At 38.0% G+C, this 18,344-nt stretch overlaps 2 protein-coding genes across 2 annotated transcripts; both read left to right on the plus strand.

Annotated features, from left to right (window-relative positions):
• The first annotated feature begins 6,843 nt into the window (after nt 1-6,843).
• LOC121429532 (SLIT and NTRK-like protein 2) lies at nt 6,844-9,471 on the plus strand. The gene is made up of 3 exons (XM_041626591.1): nt 6,844-7,027; nt 8,592-9,140; nt 9,449-9,471. The coding sequence occupies exons 1-3, from the start codon at nt 7,018-7,020 to the stop codon at nt 9,469-9,471; spliced, it is 582 nt and encodes a 193-aa protein (XP_041482525.1). The 5' UTR covers nt 6,844-7,017.
• On the plus strand, nt 9,168-12,418 carry LOC121429407 (slit homolog 1 protein-like). Its single transcript, XM_041626384.1, has one exon. It carries the CDS (start codon nt 9,593-9,595, stop codon nt 11,240-11,242), a length of 1,650 nt encoding a protein of 549 aa, XP_041482318.1. The 5' UTR covers nt 9,168-9,592; the 3' UTR covers nt 11,243-12,418.
• Nucleotides 12,419-18,344: the final 5,926 nt, after the last annotated feature.

Here is an 18,344-nt window from a genome sequence, read left to right on the forward strand (position 1 = left end):
TCCACTTTTAGTAAAAAAGACATCAAGCAACTCAGAATCATCTATGTGTAGGCTTTCCCACGAGGTACACTGTTCCGCAGCCCTGTTCTTGTTACCCCACTCCTGTAAAGCGTAATTTTATTTAAAAACTGTAAATACTGATGTTAACTTATAACCATCATTGCTTATCATGATAATGGTTTATCACAGATGCCGTATAGCAGTCTTCCAATTTCATGCTTTTTCAAGCTTCATATTTTACATTATGTATGGGGCTTGAATGTGTTCTGGCTTCTTTCCAGATGTAGTAAAAAAGACTGGCATCCCTGTTTTATCAAATAAACCATCATTCTGATAGACAGCTGGATCCTAGGATTTTTATAATGGTAGCATGATATTGATTAATATACAAAGGGCAATACACAGAATAAATTTTCTTTAGACTTGCCCTTGGCCATTCAAATGAAAGTAATGCACACATTGGTACATAAGCAGGGTAAAAGTGTGATTTATATTTGTTTCATTTATTTTTTTACACATAGGAGTGTTCTTTATGGAATGTCAGGTACAGACACCCTCTCAACAGTTTCTCAGATGCTGCTGAATGAAACAGGTACTGTTTCAGTAGAGATGGTTCATCAAACCTTGTCCAGGCTTCAATGTACAATACAATCAGCTACACAGTCTGTTGGCATGTCACTGTCATGACACAGTTTAAGTTGAGGATTCTTCAAAGACTTCCAAGGATTCTCTCCTGGTGATCCAAGTGCCTTTGCAGCTGTAGGTACCTATAAGGCAATTTGATTTACATTAGCAGTTCAAGTATTAAAGACATTGCCAGTGATTCAGATTCAACGAATTTGTAATACAGCTAAATTTGTGAAATCCCAAGGGATTTCAAGATTATTTATAGTCATCTGAAGGTGTGAATAGGCCTACATCTACAAATAACTTAAACTTGTAATTATGTGGAGAGTAAAAAACAGGCTGAACCAAATTTGGCTCTAAATGTGAAGAATTTATATTTTGTCATTTAAGAGGGATTGGCTGAATGAATAAATTAGCTTGAGAAAAGGAAATGGCCTAGATGCAGAAAAAAAAGAACGAACAAGTGTTTGATACACATCTTAGTGGGGAGTGACATAATCGATTAGAATATAAACACATATTTTCAAAATGGCCTTGAAAATGACTGATGGCAGTGGCAGGATGTGAACCAATGCCATCAAAATGACTGATTGCAGCAGTGGGATATGAAACAATGTCATTAAAATGACCAATTCGCAGAAGTGGGATATGAACCAATGCCATTAAAATGAGTGATGGCAGCAGTTTGATATGTATCAATGTCATCAAAATGACTGATGGCAGCAGTTGGATATGTATCAATGTCATCAAAATGACAGGTGGCAGCAGTGGGATATGAAACAATGCCATCAAAGTGACTGGTGTCAGCATTGAGATATGAAGCAATGCCTTCAAAATTAGTGATGGCAGCAGTGGGATATGAACCACTGCCATCAACAGAACTTGAGGCAGCAGTAGGATATGAACCAATGACAGCAACAGGACTTGTGGCAGCAGTGGGATATGAACCAGTGCCATCAAAATGACTGATAGCAGCATTGGGATATTAACCGATGCCATCAAATGACTGATGGCAGCATTTGGATATTAACCAATGCCATCAACAGGACTTGTGGCAGCAGTGGGATATTAACCAATGCCATCAAAATGACTTGATTGCTAAAGTACCAAAAGCACAGGAATGCTTGGGTGTTTCAGACCTTTCTTTCTCAGTACATCTTACCAAAAGAAGAAGGAAATAACTTATCTAAAATATGACCACTAGTCTAGACTGGACCAATATGTTTGCGATAAAACATTTGAACATAATACAACATTTGTATTTTCCAAATATGAAGCAATGCACATCATAAAAAAAGCTGCAGATGATCAGTGATGGCCATAGTCATTCTAAAGTTTTTAGCAAGTCAGCATACAGATTCCAATTTGTTACTTTTTTATAGGTATGCAAATTTGGTAATTCATATTGAATATGATAATGGAATTAAATGGATGTTCATAAATGTACATCATAAATTTACATTCCTTAATTTATTTCTAAAGTATCTTTTTAAAATTCATCTTATTTGTATTTCATGGAGCTGGGTATGATGATAGGCTCTCATTATGTAAATCTGTGTGTATATTAAATCCATTATGACTGTGTAGATATCAAATAACCTCTTGACATGGTGACCTTTTCCATTCTGTAGTTGTGGTTTCCATTCATCTTTACATATTTTATATGACATTTCTTATTGTTGTGTTTTGTGACAATTGACCTATTTTCTTCTATTTGTAAAAAAAAGTTATCATGCGTTGCATATAGCCTTGGGCATTAAGAATCATGTGAATTATAGTATTGTATGTTGTAAAATATAAATTTTTATTAAATGAAATTACAATTCTTTTCATTTTGAATATTATGTAAATACTTATTTATTTTGACAATCTTTCATGTTATGACAAGCATCTTTTAATATCATTATTACATATAATTTTTCCTATAAGGATGAAGCTTCTTACATAATTATTGACATTTTAATGAATTTTTAATTACGGTATGCAGTTGTGTAGTAATTAGCTGAGATATTTCTACGCAGAGTAAATTGTACCTTGGATAATTGGCACCATTCCAACTTCCAGAATTTACATCAGAGAATATGTGAACTTTTTTTTGCTTAAAGAGTAGCAGAGTGATTGCGTCACAAAAAATTTTTGGGGGGGCATTTCAGCTTTTTTGTTATGTTTTGGAGCATGATGAAATACCTCCACAACCCATGTCTGGTGGGAGTCGGTCCATGGGACCCCAAGATATGACCTCAAGAATATGTAATTAGCCCCATTGAAAGCAATGTATTATTGGCCTGGCTCCTGAAATCTAGAACCAGGCCAATAATACACGCTTCGGTAGTCTATATTCCCACCACTGGGTGAAAATTTTTTTTTACACCTTTAACAATCATCAGTTTATTGAAATTCATTTTCATAAACGCATTATTATGGAAGAGTATCCTCTCCCATATAATTTTATTCCAACTTTATGTCATATTATATTCATGCCTGGATAATCAGAAGGTATTCTTTGGCGTAAATTTAATCTGTGTGTAGCATTTCCTATAATCGAGGCGGAGGCTGCAGATATTGTCTTTACCTTTACATCAGCAATACATCTAATAAGGAAGACTATGACGCAGCAACCGCCTGTTTACTCTCGTCTTGCATTAGTTCTTGTACTTTTATTGACTATGATTTGCTGCTGGTTTTTCAATAAAAAAAATGCCACCGGACATTAAATAACAAGAACTAAAGCAAGACCGGGTTGTATTGGGGGTGGACACAAAGTACATCTCAAACATTTGATAATTGTACAGTATTTATTATCGTTGAAATATACTTTTATCCTGGGGTTTTATCAGTCATTCTAATCTTATTCAGTATGTATTACATATGTTTGAAATTAAAATGAAAATTTGCATTCATCGACTGGACATGCCCAAATGATTTAATTCAATAGTTGTCGTTAAAGATTCTGTTTGTGTATTTTTACAAAGATGTGAACAAGCAGAGTAATATACTATGGAAGTATTGTGCCGTGAGATCATTTTAAGTTGAAGTCTCTCTGAAGTGCCAGCATTTATCTTCATTTTCCTCTCTCCACCCAGGTGTTATATGATGGGTGATATTTCTATTCACCCCAGGAGAGCTTTGGTCAGTGACCTCCAACAGTGACTATCCATGTCCCTTGGAAGGGAGGGGGGGGGTTCTGGGAAGTGCTGAAGCAACTCCCAAGATTAACTAGGGGTGCTGTAGCAACCCCAAGATTTGTGGAGGGGGGGGGGGGTGATGGAAAGTAGGTTGATGTGGTAAAATGAATTGTATCTTAGATCACGTTGAGACAGCAATGAATTTTTTTTTTGCTTGACAAATTCTTTTCTGACCAAATCCCCTTCATTCTGGAGTAAAAAATGTGTACGTGAGGGTGTATGTGTGTGTGTGTGCTTTGTTTGGTTGCTTGTTAACAAACCAGCACCCTCTCTTTACAAATCGTTCCCAAGCTCAAGTGACTGTCAGTATCATGTGAAGTGGCTAGAGTCAGGTTATTATCATCTTGATCAGTAGCATAAAGGGCCAACGATTTTGAGGGTCCTGACATAGCATATGGGAAAAAAATTATAAACGGTTGCAAGTGAGCGAAGCAAGCGAGCAAACATTTTCCTTTTCTTAAGTTAAAGTCTAATATATTAACAGATGTTGGTTTGGTATCCAACCAGTATCATATTTCAAACCTTTTCCCACCTTGTCTTCCCTATCCTCTTTCTTTTTATTTTTTTTCTTGGTTGTGGAAGTGTTTTTTTTTTTTTTTTTTTGGGGGGGGGGGGGCGCCAGAGCACCCAAACCGCAATTTACATGAATCTGATGTCTTCCCTTATTTTCATGGTTCATGGCCATACACAGAATCTTTTTGTGGGGGGGGATAGGATGCGTTATATTAAAAAAAAAAACTCAACAGCAAGGGAGCGAAGCGACCAAGCTTGTCATTAAGGCAGTGTTGCATTTTGAAAACTAAAATTGTAGGATTTCCTGCACACTTTTGGTGAATTTTGTGAAAATTGTCAGTAAAAAATGTAAGTTTTCAAAATTTTGCGGGGGGGGGGGACTGCCCCCCTGCTGCATACCCCCATGTACCTGTTTTGTGGGTTGAGAGCCTGGGAATGGACATTTAGAATGACATGAATTTAGATTACGGGCACTTGTCCTATCTACTATCTACCCTCAATGGGATAGGTTGGGACCCTTATTTCAATTCAGGGAAATGAGGGAATTGATGTCAATGATCAATTTTAGTGGAAGAGCGAATTTTACTCATCATTAAGACTAGTTCACAAAAGGATAAGTTCTGAAACGAGATCGAGAGAGAAAGGGAGAAAGAAGAAATGAGGGGGCAATTAAAAATAGACAGGCAGAGAGAAAGCAAGAAAGAAGGGGGGGGGGGTCAAATACAAGTGATGTAAAGATGTTAGGACATTAGTATCCTTTTTTCTTAGGGGAATAATGATCTGATAGCCCCTGATAGCGGTTCTTTTTTATTAAATTTCCTTTGAGCACAAGCCGAGTGACAAAAATGATGGCAAACAAAAAACAAAGCTATTTCCACCTGAAAGAATTGATTGAAGCCTTTCTAAACATATTGACTAACCTCTCAGATGGAGAGGTGATGGTGGATATCATGCTCATACATGGACTTTCAAATGTGGATGTGAACAAAAAAAGAAACAAGTAATCATCTCATCTCGGACGTTGGAAATCGCTCCTAAAATTGTGTCTGACCCGTGCTAAACATGCGCCTCTCGATAGGTGCGAACGGGTTTGGGATGGACGGTAATAATATTGTCCTTTAATATGTGTTATCCCATGTAGTCAATTTAACTTTTGAAACACAATGTCGGTCAATCAGCTGGATCATTAATTTTCTAGCAAGCGATGATTTTTAAATATCCTTCCGTTTATAAAACACCAACGGTTTGAATTTGAGAGAACTTTTTTTTGTCTTAATGGTAACAAGGTGACATAGCATTTAATTCTGATCAGCTACGCCATGCCCCAACCGGCCACCCATACTCAGTTTCCCCGAGACAACGGTTCTATCATCATTTGAAATCCTCCTCTGGTCTAAATGAGCTTCGTCTGTCACTTGCTAGTCATCAGATAGCTATCCAGTCATTGATACATGTTTGTCGAAGGCTCAGGGAAGGGTTATCCTACGCTCTTTCTGGCGGGTGAGGGCCGGGGGAGACAGAGAGTGCAACAGAGGCCACTCAATCAGCACCAGAACTTTGGGTATTACTACAAGTGCCATTAGTGGAAAGTGAGCTAGCCATTTAAGCTTATTGTCGATGGCCCGGCGTCATTTTATACTTGAGATTGATGGTGGAAGAATGAGCTGGGGCGGCGTCACAGGAGAAGGGGTAGGGGGTAAGGGGATAATCGCCCCTATTAGAGTGTAGAGACGGGGGGCTTAGGGGCACTTGCCCCCCCCAAAAAAAAAAAAAGAGGAAAAAAAAAGCCAAAATATTTCAGTCATCCCCCCACCCATCAACACGGATTTACGCCAGTGAATGAATGAATCTTTCGATAGTGGAGATAATTAAAACAGATTAAGGAAAAAATATGTATGTTTTATTATGGAATTTATTTATCATGATATAAGTGTAGACAATATTATTAACATAGCTGGTCGTTTGAAATGTCCACGGACTTGCAGGCAGACAAGCCTTCGTGGGAGCAAGGGACCGGGGCAAGAATAAAAGAAAAAAAAATGTTCATCAAAGACAAAATCATTCAAGCTAGGGAATTAAAAATTGAAGAAAAAAACCCTGATGAATCCCGTGCAGATGTTGGATAGATTTGTTTGAAAATATTCAAACGAAGGAGGCGGTGGGGGGGGGGGGGGAGGATACCCCGTACTTTCCTTGCGAGCAACAATGGACTATATACTTCAATAATAGATTATAAGTTTAATACTCTTTACTTCTTACCATACTATAAAATGGTTTGTTTTATCAAGTAAGCAAACCGAAACTATTTAGGAAATAACATTGATTGCCCTGGTGACCCAAAACCAAAGTTAAGAGTTGGAAAAGTATTAATTGCTTGGAAATAATTAAGATCATGAAAGAAATGTCGTAAGATGAACAATTTTAATCGGAAATCTTTGTTTAGCCAGAAATAAACACGATTATTGCATCCTGAAAGTAGAATGGAAACTAAAAAGGAAAAGAAATATACAGTATATTAGAAGGAGTCATTGAGTAATTAAAGCGCATTTCACAGAACTACGATTTAAGCAGTCCCTCATTATTCATTTAACCGTATGCAGTTCTCATTTGCATCTTGTCTGGTCAATGATATCTTAATTGCCTCGCTTCATTTGTTACTGACATTACTGACATTGTTTCAGCAGAAAATTTGATGTATGCAGGTAAGAGAATATAGATCATCTGTATTGACATGAACTAGTGCTTCCATATCTTTCTTGTACCCCTTATGATAAGAGATACAAGAAAATGATATTTGACTGTTGCCGCATGTTGGAAAAAAAAACAAATCTCAATGGCTTGAAAATTGTCATATCATTTATTATCATGTGTCCAGAAATAGAAGTCGTTCTTTAATTATTTCTATTTGCGGTCTTTTATGGATCAGTTTTTTGTTGATTGATGTGTAGATTAAATTATTAAAAAGTGCAATTTTTATGGCTCACGCGAAGTGGTTGCGAAGTCGAAATTCGGGGTGTTTTCCCGCCGTCTCCCGCGGCAATCGAATAGTTGAAGGCGCCATGTTTACGTGGCTCACATATATTTTTCGAAGGTTTAGCAAGGACGCAATTTATATTTAAAAAAAAGCACAAAGTCCACCATTCGTATTTCATTCAACAAAAGAGCGGATGTCAGTAATAAAGAACATTCCGCATGAAATGATAATTTATCTCGCCATCTATCTAAGTCGATGGCATTTTAAACCTTGGAAAAGGTGGAGAAGGTTACAAATATTTAAAGGTGCATGGTCCCTGGATTCAGAGGGCGCTGTTAATTGGTCATACGTAAGCGCTGCGGAAGACGTCAGCTCACGGAGTCCTTTTATTTCCATGCGTCACCTACAGCTGCCCAATGAGACCAACGTTTTACGACGCATACACAGATCCTACATGTTCCGATTTCCCAAACTCTGACGATTCTCAGTTTGTGTGCGCTTCGACTGCTGTTCGAAGATATTGGCAGGTTGGGCTGCTGTGAGAAGTGACGTCAGCAGATGTTTGGGCCGATGCCGATGTAGCCAAAATGTTTTTGATATGTGTATTTGCATGTGTGCACGTGCTGCACGAAGGGCTGATGATTGACAGCTGCATGCAAATTACGTCGATGATCTTTGTAATGAACATGGAGGCGAGTACAAACCGCCAAAAGCTCCGGGGTTCGTGCACCTTCAAGCACCCGTTTTGCGCACTGATGTCGCATAAAGTACGAATGATGGACTTCGCCATTTTCGGACATTTGCGTCCTTCATAAAACGTCCGTGAGTCCCTTGCAGTTTGCGCGTAGTTCTCATAGCATATGTCCAACCTTTATGTGTTCCGTGGATTAACTAGAGGCACAAAATAATAAAACACCATTTGACAATCTCAAATATCTAGAATGTTCCAAGAATCATAAGCAAAATATTCAGGTAAACGTCGCGTCTTGCGAGAGACATTCGGCAAAATTTCGTGGTCTGGCTGTGGATTTAATTTCCGCCAATCCCGCGAGCATCACGCAAAACGTTTGGACCTGATCCTCCACAAATTGTTCTTGTGCCCCGTCATGCCCGTGAAAACCACAATTTATAATTTTTCCTTGTTTTTTTCTCTTTTTCTTTACCATTCTTCATCATCATCATCTTCTCCCTCTTATACGTCTTTTACTTTTCCTTTTTCTTCTCCCCCTCTTCTTCCTCCTCCTCTTTGTTCTTCCCACATTCTTGCTCCTTCGCTTTCAACATTACATTAGGACCATCCATGGTGAATCTATCGGGAATCAGGATGTTCAATCTTCTGCCAATCACTCCCACCATTTTCTTCATTCTGGTATTCACGTTAACATTCAACCACGGGAAGGCTTCCGGTCTTTCTAAATCATGTGAACAGGACTGGAATTTGAAAATTGCTTATTGCTCAAACCTCCATCTCAGCTCAGTGCCCATCTATCTTGTACCAGATCTCAGAGAACTTTACTTCAGCGGAAACCTCCTTGGTAGGCTTAGAAACGATACCTTTCTAAACTACCCCAGTCTCAGGGTACTCAAATTAAGCAGTAATAACTTATCGGTGGTGGATCATGGCGCCTTCACACCTCTGAAGAACTTGGTTGAACTGGACATTGGATATAATACGTACCTAACTACACTGAAAAGAAGTATGTTTGACTCTAACAGCTTTTCGACTTTGCTAGCCGGCTCTGTGAATATGGACTCATTTGGAGGCGACCTCCTTGCATGTTTTGCCCGAGATGCCATAGTGAATCTTCAAGAAAATAGCATTCGCCAGATAAATTGGACAAGTTATTATAATACTTTCTTCGACGTTAACCTGAATCAAAACAAATTTCGCCAGCTTTCTGATGAGAATTTTGTGGTAAACAGTAAAATCAATACATTGCATTTATCGGGAAATCCGGTGGAATACATTACTCCCAGTTTTGTTTCTTCACTAAAAGTATCCGTTCTTTATTTAAGAGAGACCCGTCTGGCAGTATCGGAGTTTTCGAATTTCTTTTCTGGAGTCAAATTGTCACATTATATTCAGGAGATAGGATTGTCAGATTCCAGCCTTCATTTAATAGATCCAGGTTTCTTCTCCCCTCTAAAGGGAAAACGTCTCCGAACTCTTGACATTTCTTTAAGTAAGATTGGGAGTGTCCAGAACAATTCATTAACAGGTTTAGATGGGTTGACTCAGCTTCTCCTGGGCTGTAACTGCCTGGGCAGTGTTGAACCAAGATATTTTAACGGAATGGTAGCTCTAACCAAACTCTCCCTCGAAGAAAATAATATCAATGTCATCAACAGTCAAAATGAAAGTTGGGATCTATCACTAACTCATCTGAATATAGCTCGTAACCAGTTTAGGGAGATTAACAGCTCTGCATTCCAAGGACTCCATACTCTCCAGTTCCTTGATTTAAGTGGAAATATCGAATTGCGTGTCATTGATGAAAATACCTTTGCCAATGTCCCGTTCCTCAAAATGTTAGATCTGTCAGGTACATCTATAACTGATCTGCATGCAATACACCATCTTCCTTTCCTAACTAGCCTAATTCTACAATCGGCATATTGTCCCAGTCACCTGATCCAGCCAGGTAATCTTGGTAATGAAACGCCTTCTCTGGCTGAACTAAATTTAGTCGACGCTGAACTCTTTACAAGCAAGCTATGGGATCCCAACAGCAAGACTTCATCTTTTCTTGGCCTGTACAGGCTATCAAGGCTGGAGCTATCAAAGAATGCACTGTTTCCCCTGCCTGTAGGGCTCTTCAAAAATCTATCCAATCTTAACATTTTACGTTTAGATGATTGCAAGATCCATGAGCTGAATATTGGTGTTTTGGATGATCTTAGAAACTTGTCCCAATTAGATTTAGCGAATAACCTATTTGTTTTTCTTCCTCGAGGTGTATTTGACAAGATTAAAAACTTGAAGGAACTGATACTTGATGGGAATCAATTATCATATCTTGATTCAAATCTCTTCAAGTTCAACATGGATCTTACTTATTTAGACATTTCCAATAATAATCTAGCGGGCTTGAACAAGAGCACGTTTGAATCCTTGGACAGACTTCGTGTCCTTGATCTGGCGTATAACCCTTTGGTCTGCAACTGTGATCTTAAATGGCTACACAGTTGGTTGAAAGGATCAGTAGAGATTGTAAATTCATTGGATACCACCTGTCTCTATACTCCGGCCACCCTGGCGCCCTTCGGGGGGAAGCAACTGATCACCTTTGATCCAAGTAAAGATTGCGCTGTGAACATCGCGCTATACTGTGGCCTTTCCGTAGTTGTTGTGATGCTTCTCCTAATATTAGGTTTGGCATACTATCATCGATGGTGGATTGGGTATCAGTTATTCCTCTTCAAGCTCTGCTTCATCGGTTACAATGAAATCCGTGAGGACGTCCCTCGAGGAAACTTCCTGTACGACATCGCCATAATGCTTCACGAAGACGACGAGGAATGGGTCGATGAACACCTTCGGCCAGCTCTCGCTGAAAGACTCCCGGATTACGACCGCATCGTTTGCGGTGATAACGAGCTCATGATTGGTATGCACTACCTCGACGCTGTCCACTATGTCGTCGAAAAGAGCTTTAAAACTATATTCGTCATTAGTCGTGCTGCTTTGCGGGACCAGTGGTATCTTCTGAAGTTCCGGACAGCTCTTGAGTACATCAACGACGTTGCAACGGAGAAGATGACTCTTCTCTTTGTTGAAGACATTGGTCATGAAGAACTTCCTTTCCTGATTCGTTTATTCTTGAGCGATCATCGACCGTATCTCGTCTGGTCTGATAACGAAAGGGGTCAGCATTATTTGTGGGAAGAATTGGTGAAAGTCGTCACGGTCAACCTTAGATGCAACAATCTGGTACCTCCGTGATACTGGTAACTGAATACGAACAGGGTATCTGAAGCATTCAATGAATGGATCGGCCCTGATGCGATTACCATTGTCATAATGATGAATTACAGCGAAAGCGCAATTGTACACCCACACCCACATAGTCACCCTCATAATTACTCACACACATACACACACACACACACACACACACACACCAGTGATCATCCAAACGTTGTTGTTTAGTAGGTCCATGTCCAAACATTGCAAGGAAAATAAATGTCAGCCCGATATTATGGTTGTTTTAGTGTCTAGGAAAGTTTGGGGCTTTACGGGTTTGTATTTATGCGGATGTGGAGTGTGTGTGTGTGCGTGTGCAAGGTGGAGAAAGGGGTACGTACCGCTTGGTAAATCTTCTACGAACTCTCTTTTCTGTTACTGTTGAAGTGTCACCCCCGTATAGAACTCCGCTTTAGGCTTTCTCTCGTATTTTGCCTCCGATCCTCTCTCCCCATCTCGCCTACCTCGAACATTCTCTTGCTCTCTTTTAATCAAAGCGCCATGTTTCACATATGCTGAAATGGAAACTAATTAGACCGATGCTCACGTGTCATGGCGGTGAAGATTCACACAAAAAAATTCCCTTCCAGAGCTTATGAATGAAATTTGATTATCCTCTTGGCAGCTTATTTGATTTTCGTTATCAGACACTCGACAGACAAAACTCCGCCGTTTCCGGGTTACCCACGCGCTCTAAAATCTATCTTTTTGAAATTGAATTCAAAACACAGAATTTAATGTCCGGGTGGGCTCTGACTTAATACAAATATAACTCCCTTCTTTATTGTAAAAAGAAAGTCGTGATGAAATGCCTGACCTAGGCAACAAAACTATGTTCGGCATGTTTCCTGATGTCGGTTAATGGCAGAAGTTGTCCAAAAATATAATAAAGATAAAACCCAAGAGATAGGAAAGCAATTGACAGCGAGGTCTTGAATTTTCATGCCCCTACTATTGTTGTGAAATGCGATATAATTTTTAGTAGACGTGTATATGCGTCTGTCCTTACGTCTTTACAAAATGTTTAGAGTAAATTTAATTTCCTGACAGATGGTCTTAATATCAATTAAAGGGTTATCCTGGCAAATAGTTTGTAGTAAAATATCAACATAAAAAATATATTACAGAGGGTTTAAAAAAAAATCCATCAAAGAATACAAAAGTTGATAGAATTTTGATTATTTGATTTGTGACGTCATATGCGAGCACCATTCCTACATATCGTATATGGTAAAAAAATCAATGAAATTTCTTGTCTCAGAAAATTGAAAATGTTTTTTACCGTACCTATCAATAGACAAATATTTTTACGTCCATTCCTAAAAACAAAACAAAAGTAAGTCATCGCGAACCATTAGAAGAATGAATTTTATTCATTTTATATTGTGTAACATAATGGGTAGCTGCTCGTTCATGACGTCACAAATCCCAAACTTAAAATTATGATAACCTTCTAAGTTTTTAATGGATATTCCTCAAACCTTCACCAATATTTTTAAAATTATTTTCCTGCTATTTTTTTCAACTAAACGGGCGTCGGAAGTTCCGATATTCAGTCTTTCTATACTGGCGGATATGAAAGACGTAAATGAAAGGGCAAGCAAGTGAATTTATGAGTTTATTTATATTTGGAAAAATAGAGATATTCGTAAATCTGCTTTGTTTAAAGAAAACTGAGAACGATTAAGTATAAAAATGCAAAGGAAATGCATGTACAATTTATGAACAAGCAAATAAAAAGGATTGTGTATGTGATATCTTTATACTACTTTGTAGACATTGAAAATTTGCACATTCACTTTCACGACATTTATATAGAAACGTTATGTGTAAATTTGAACTTGTAAAAATTAGGTTTTTTTTTTGCATTCAAAACGATTGAAAATGCATATGCTGGTAAACCTCGTGTTAAAGGGTTGTTTGTAAGATTGATTATATTGTTTTATGCAACAGGCCATACGTTTGATCAAAAGGTTTCGGGATGTACCGGCCATGTAGTAAAGTGATATGATTGTGTTATAATATAGATATTGCATGATTTCATAGCGATTGAATGTCCACGTTCGCGAACTTAACCACAGTGTTACACGCGTAAAATGAAGTTTACTGTATAAATGAAGGTGTTTATATTTCAATCTTGTCGTTGCTTTAACCATAGAGCTATGCTTTAACTGTTTGGCAATGGTGTTTTTATATATTTTTTTTACATCGGTATGCTCGTTTTACGGTATATTTCGTTTGTCGAGCAAAAATTGAATTTTGCTAAAAACCAGTTCTAACTCTAATATTCCTAATTATTTCCCGTATCAGACATTTGAGCTGCATCATTTACAAAACCGAATATATTGCACAAGATTTTCTGAATATCGGGAAAGGATATGTATATTGTTTGTATTTTCTCGGTTTCTGTGCGTGTATTGACTTTGCATGCAGAGACGACTCAACATATACCTCTGGATTTTCCCTGGTCTCACATTTGAGGATTCGAATAATGATCCGCGCACCACTATTTTAATACGTCATGATAAAGACAACGCTGGATCCAGGCGCTTACAAGTACGTCATCATAATAAAGTGAGAGACTAGAACCTGTGTTAACATGACATAATAGAACTTTTTTAAAGAAATATCACAATTATCGTGATTTTTTTCTCTAGATATCTGATTTGGATGATAATAAAGATATTGACTGGCTCTTCTTTCGGGGAACATCAAATATATTGCCCTTAACAGATCTATATTGCCCTCGTCTAAAGACTCGGGCAATATTATTCTTTTGCTGACATTTCCATGTATTTGATGTTCCCCTCAAGCCAGTCAATATTACATGTTTATAAATATTCAATCGGCATCATTATCTCCATTTTTATGGTGCTGGTAAGGACAGCATGTACAGCGACAAACTTAACAGGGGCAGCGTCAGGGGACTGGTATAGTGGGGGGGGGGGGGGGGGCGACCTGATAATTTCCTCAGATAAATTACAGACGTAAGAATTACACGATTTACTTATACCTAGTCTGCAGGCACAAACCCTGATTGAAACTTTGATCTACAAGTGAGTGTCGATCCATACAAAGACTAGCACATAAAAATGGAACTTAAAAAAGCATAAAACTTGCTGGCCTTTCACTCTAAATTACAGGGATTTAAAATAAGTCCAGCTGGACTGTAGTTAGGGACCAATCAATTTCTGGATTTAGTTTTAGTCTTAAAGACTTAAATTTAAATCTCAAATGATTTAAATTTAAAACTTTCGAGATTGAAAAATGAATCTTATGGATTCAAACTAAATCCGGAATTCGATTGGTCCCTAACTACAGTCCATGTGGACTTGATTTAAATCCCTGTAATTTAGAGTGTTAGTGTACACGAAGTATCATAGGCTTCACATTCAGACTCCTTACTCAAACGAAAGGTTTGCACATCTCTTTGCTATACTCCTCTTCAAGTATTTCTTCTTTTTATCCCCCCTCCTTCCTCCCTTTTCTGCTCCCCTACCTCGATTTTCTCTTTACCCGTTCAAATTAGCATGTCAAAGTATCCTTGGTGCCTGAATGAATAGGGTCTTAATTAATGCAGATTTAATTGAGTCCCATCGGTCGTTAAGAAATTACTAATTAAACGGATCTTATATAACGGAGTTGGTATATATGGCGGTCATCGAAGGGGTATAGTCTGTGTTTTCTGTGCGTAATGAATGACATAAAACTCGAAATGGCACTAGATATATCAATCGTTGCTCAGAGATAGGTATAGGCACTCTTGATCTCAGTATAAAAAGGAGTTGTGGTTGAAAATAAACTTCTACGCTGTGCCCATCATTTTCTTCATCTATTTTATTCTTCTGCTTTTTATAATCTATTCATTTAAATAACTAAATATTCAATTTCAAGATCAAATAACGTCACCCAAAATTTCGCATTTGGGGTTAAGGTCTAAAGTTCGTTATTTTCTATGTTTAAATAAATTGTAACTTCCTTGTCTCCAATGAATGTGCTTGTTTTTGTTATACAACAAATATTTTCATACACTTGTTACACAGTAAATATGCTGTTTAATTTTTTTATACAACGCTGTTTACTATATGAACCTTACAGTAATTGTTTTAACAGTTTAAACAAGTGTTTAAATCTTAAACAACAAAGTTTAATTTTGAATATCTAATCTTCAATAAATTAAGCATGATTGTTTAAACTGTTAAACAACTACTGTAAGGTTCATATAGTAAACAGCGTTGTAAAAAAATCTTAAACAGTGTTTTTACTGTGTATCAACACCATTCCCACTTTCATATAGTTTGTCATTTTATTGTCTCATATTGAACAAGCCTTGTATATTTTAAGTCTGAATGATTAGACAACCATATATTTTTTAATTTCACTATTTCTTTTTTATCGTTGTTTCGTTTCAGCCTCCTGTGTTTACTGTCACATGATTACTTTACATTTTATTTGAATTCTGTCACACGTACGGGGATCTCTTAAAAAACAAGCGTTTCTGTGTATAATGGAGAAAAAACAAGTATAAAAAAAACAAGAATAAGTGAATGAATGATTGAGTGAGTGATGTAATTAATAATTGAATACATATATAGATGAATAAACATGGAGGTAACTAAATAAGTAAAGCTATTATGCTCATTTCATTATCTATATTTGAATTTAATTAGTTTTATGATTGTGTTGACTATGCCTTTGAGTTCTAAACTATATGAGAAAAAAAATTCAATAACAGATATGGAATGATTATATCCTATCGTGCAGCGACCTTTACAAGATATTTTCATAGTTCATCCTACCTTGGAGTTCTAATCCAATTCACACATCAATTCGCTGACCCAAAGGTCTGCGGTTCCGACCAGCTTTCAGGTGGATCAGCGCACATCAAAGGCACTAGTACCGCTAATTATGAACATAGCAAGGTCGATATATAGGGATAAATGCTTTATTATGTTTATTGGAGAGGAGTTTAACGGAGAGACAGTGTAAGTAAGATGGGGGGGGGGGGTTGAGTAAGCAAACGTGTACATGGATAAGAATGATGGAAGAAATGGAAATAGGGGGGGGGGGGGACGAGAGCGGGGCTGTAAGGGGTGGGGTCGAGTAAGCAAGTCGCTTACATAATACGTATACACGGATGATGAATTAAAGCAGAGAGATTTGTCCTGGTAGACCTTTGAATAAACCTGAGAAGATTTATACAGGCAGCACCGCAATTTTTATGACAAACATTATTTGCATCTAAAAATTCACTTTCGCACTGGTGATGGAGAAATATAATTATGCTCCACAGGAGCTACATGATTTGCAGAAAGAAGTCTTCACTTTATTGGAGAGTGATTTTTTCTTAAATTCCAGCCGAAATGTGTTAAATCGCAAAGTCGCTCGTTTATACGTTGCGCTAAGAAATCTGGGATCTGCATGCTCTTGAGTTTGATCATTATAACTTCCTCGTATTGATCATCATATGCACTCTGAGATGGTACTGTATCACTCTCTTCCAACGCTGTGGTGGATACATCTGATAAACTTCTTCAACAACCGACTGCGAACTGTCGCCACTTCTACTGCCAGCAAGGCCCAGTGGCATCGCACGCACATCGTCCGCTTCTCCGCCCCCAGGTGCGCGACCGTTTAAACTATGCCGCCACTGCCTCATTAATGTTCCACCATCTCTCAACAATATATCCACTCCTTACCAAGCACATTTTCTTTTCTCATCAGAAGCTACGTTTGAACCGCATGCTTTCATTCGATTGAAAAGAAAACGTTTATCTCCGGATTTACAACAAATGTCGTTTTGACTATTCTTATGATTTTATCAACCTAGAAATTATACTTCGGTAGAAAGGAGAGAGAGGGAGATTCCGCCCTCTGTCGGGTCACGACACTTTCGTCGGGAAGCTGTCAGAAAGCCGGCTGTTCATACATCGTCAGGGCTCCTACCAATCGCATCCACCTTGTTGACATCTCCTTGCCTGAACATAATATCTGGGTTGGAAGGGGGTGAGAATTGGAAACTATTTCGTTGTTGTGTTTTTGGTGCGATACGAGACCTAGGGATTCGCTTCCCTGATACCACTTACTCCTGAAAAGCAGTTGTAACACGTCGTCGGTCATTTTCGGTGGTGAATCTCTTTCTTGGATCATTATAGGACTTAGAATTGGTATTCAGCTAGAGGATATTGTCCCGCGGAGGCTTCTATGATCGAGCTGGTTAGTTCTATTTTTTTTCTTATATTCAAATGCGATTATGTAATATGTTGCAAGGGTTAACGCGATTTTTTTTAAAATTTACTTGAACTTGTCCGCCACATTCTGTATGGATGGTATTGTTCGAGTGTTTTAACATTCAACGAATAATACTCACTTTGGAGCAGCAAAGTAAAAACGAGGTAAGAACTGGAATCTCCCTCATCTTTCGTGAGTTTAAAAAAAATATAGTGAAAGGCCTATAGGTCCTACATGTAATGCAGAGGTGAGGTGAGTTTACCACAACTCATTCCATTGTCTCCTTCAGAATATGTTGTCTACTAATGTAATTACTCGGACTATAGACCCTAATATTTGTCTAACTTCATTGAACTGTATTTACAGGGGCAGAAAGTATGCATTTTGTGACCGTATATGTATTCCAACATTGTTTCGTTCAACAAGGAAATGTTAAGCTGGTTGTTTAAGTGTAATGATGATAAAAAGGGGAAAATATTTTCCTGTGTTACACTTATACAACGAAAGTTATTCTTACATGTTGCATTTGCTGTCAGTGACGATTAGACAAAGATGAAATTCGTGATTAAGGAATCGCCAAAAAATATTTTCATTAACATCGGTCCATTTTTACGGGCGTAATCCTTGACAGGACGGATTTTTCCCCTTCGTAATGAAATATTTCTTCATGTTTCATATCTCTCCTCTTTCACCCCTATGAATACAGCTGATAAGTGGTATTCCTCGTCAACCTGCGAAAACAGGTGTAAGGCTGGATAATTTCTCACATCGTTTTCTTCAATCCATTGTAGTCTGCTCCAATCGTTGAAATTTTTATTTTCTCTGCAACAGTTAGACTGACACGTACATG

Source organism: Lytechinus variegatus, chromosome 16 (genome assembly GCF_018143015.1).
Source record: "Lytechinus variegatus isolate NC3 chromosome 16, Lvar_3.0, whole genome shotgun sequence".
In the NCBI taxonomy this organism is placed as follows: Eukaryota; Metazoa; Echinodermata; class Echinoidea; order Temnopleuroida; family Toxopneustidae; genus Lytechinus; species Lytechinus variegatus.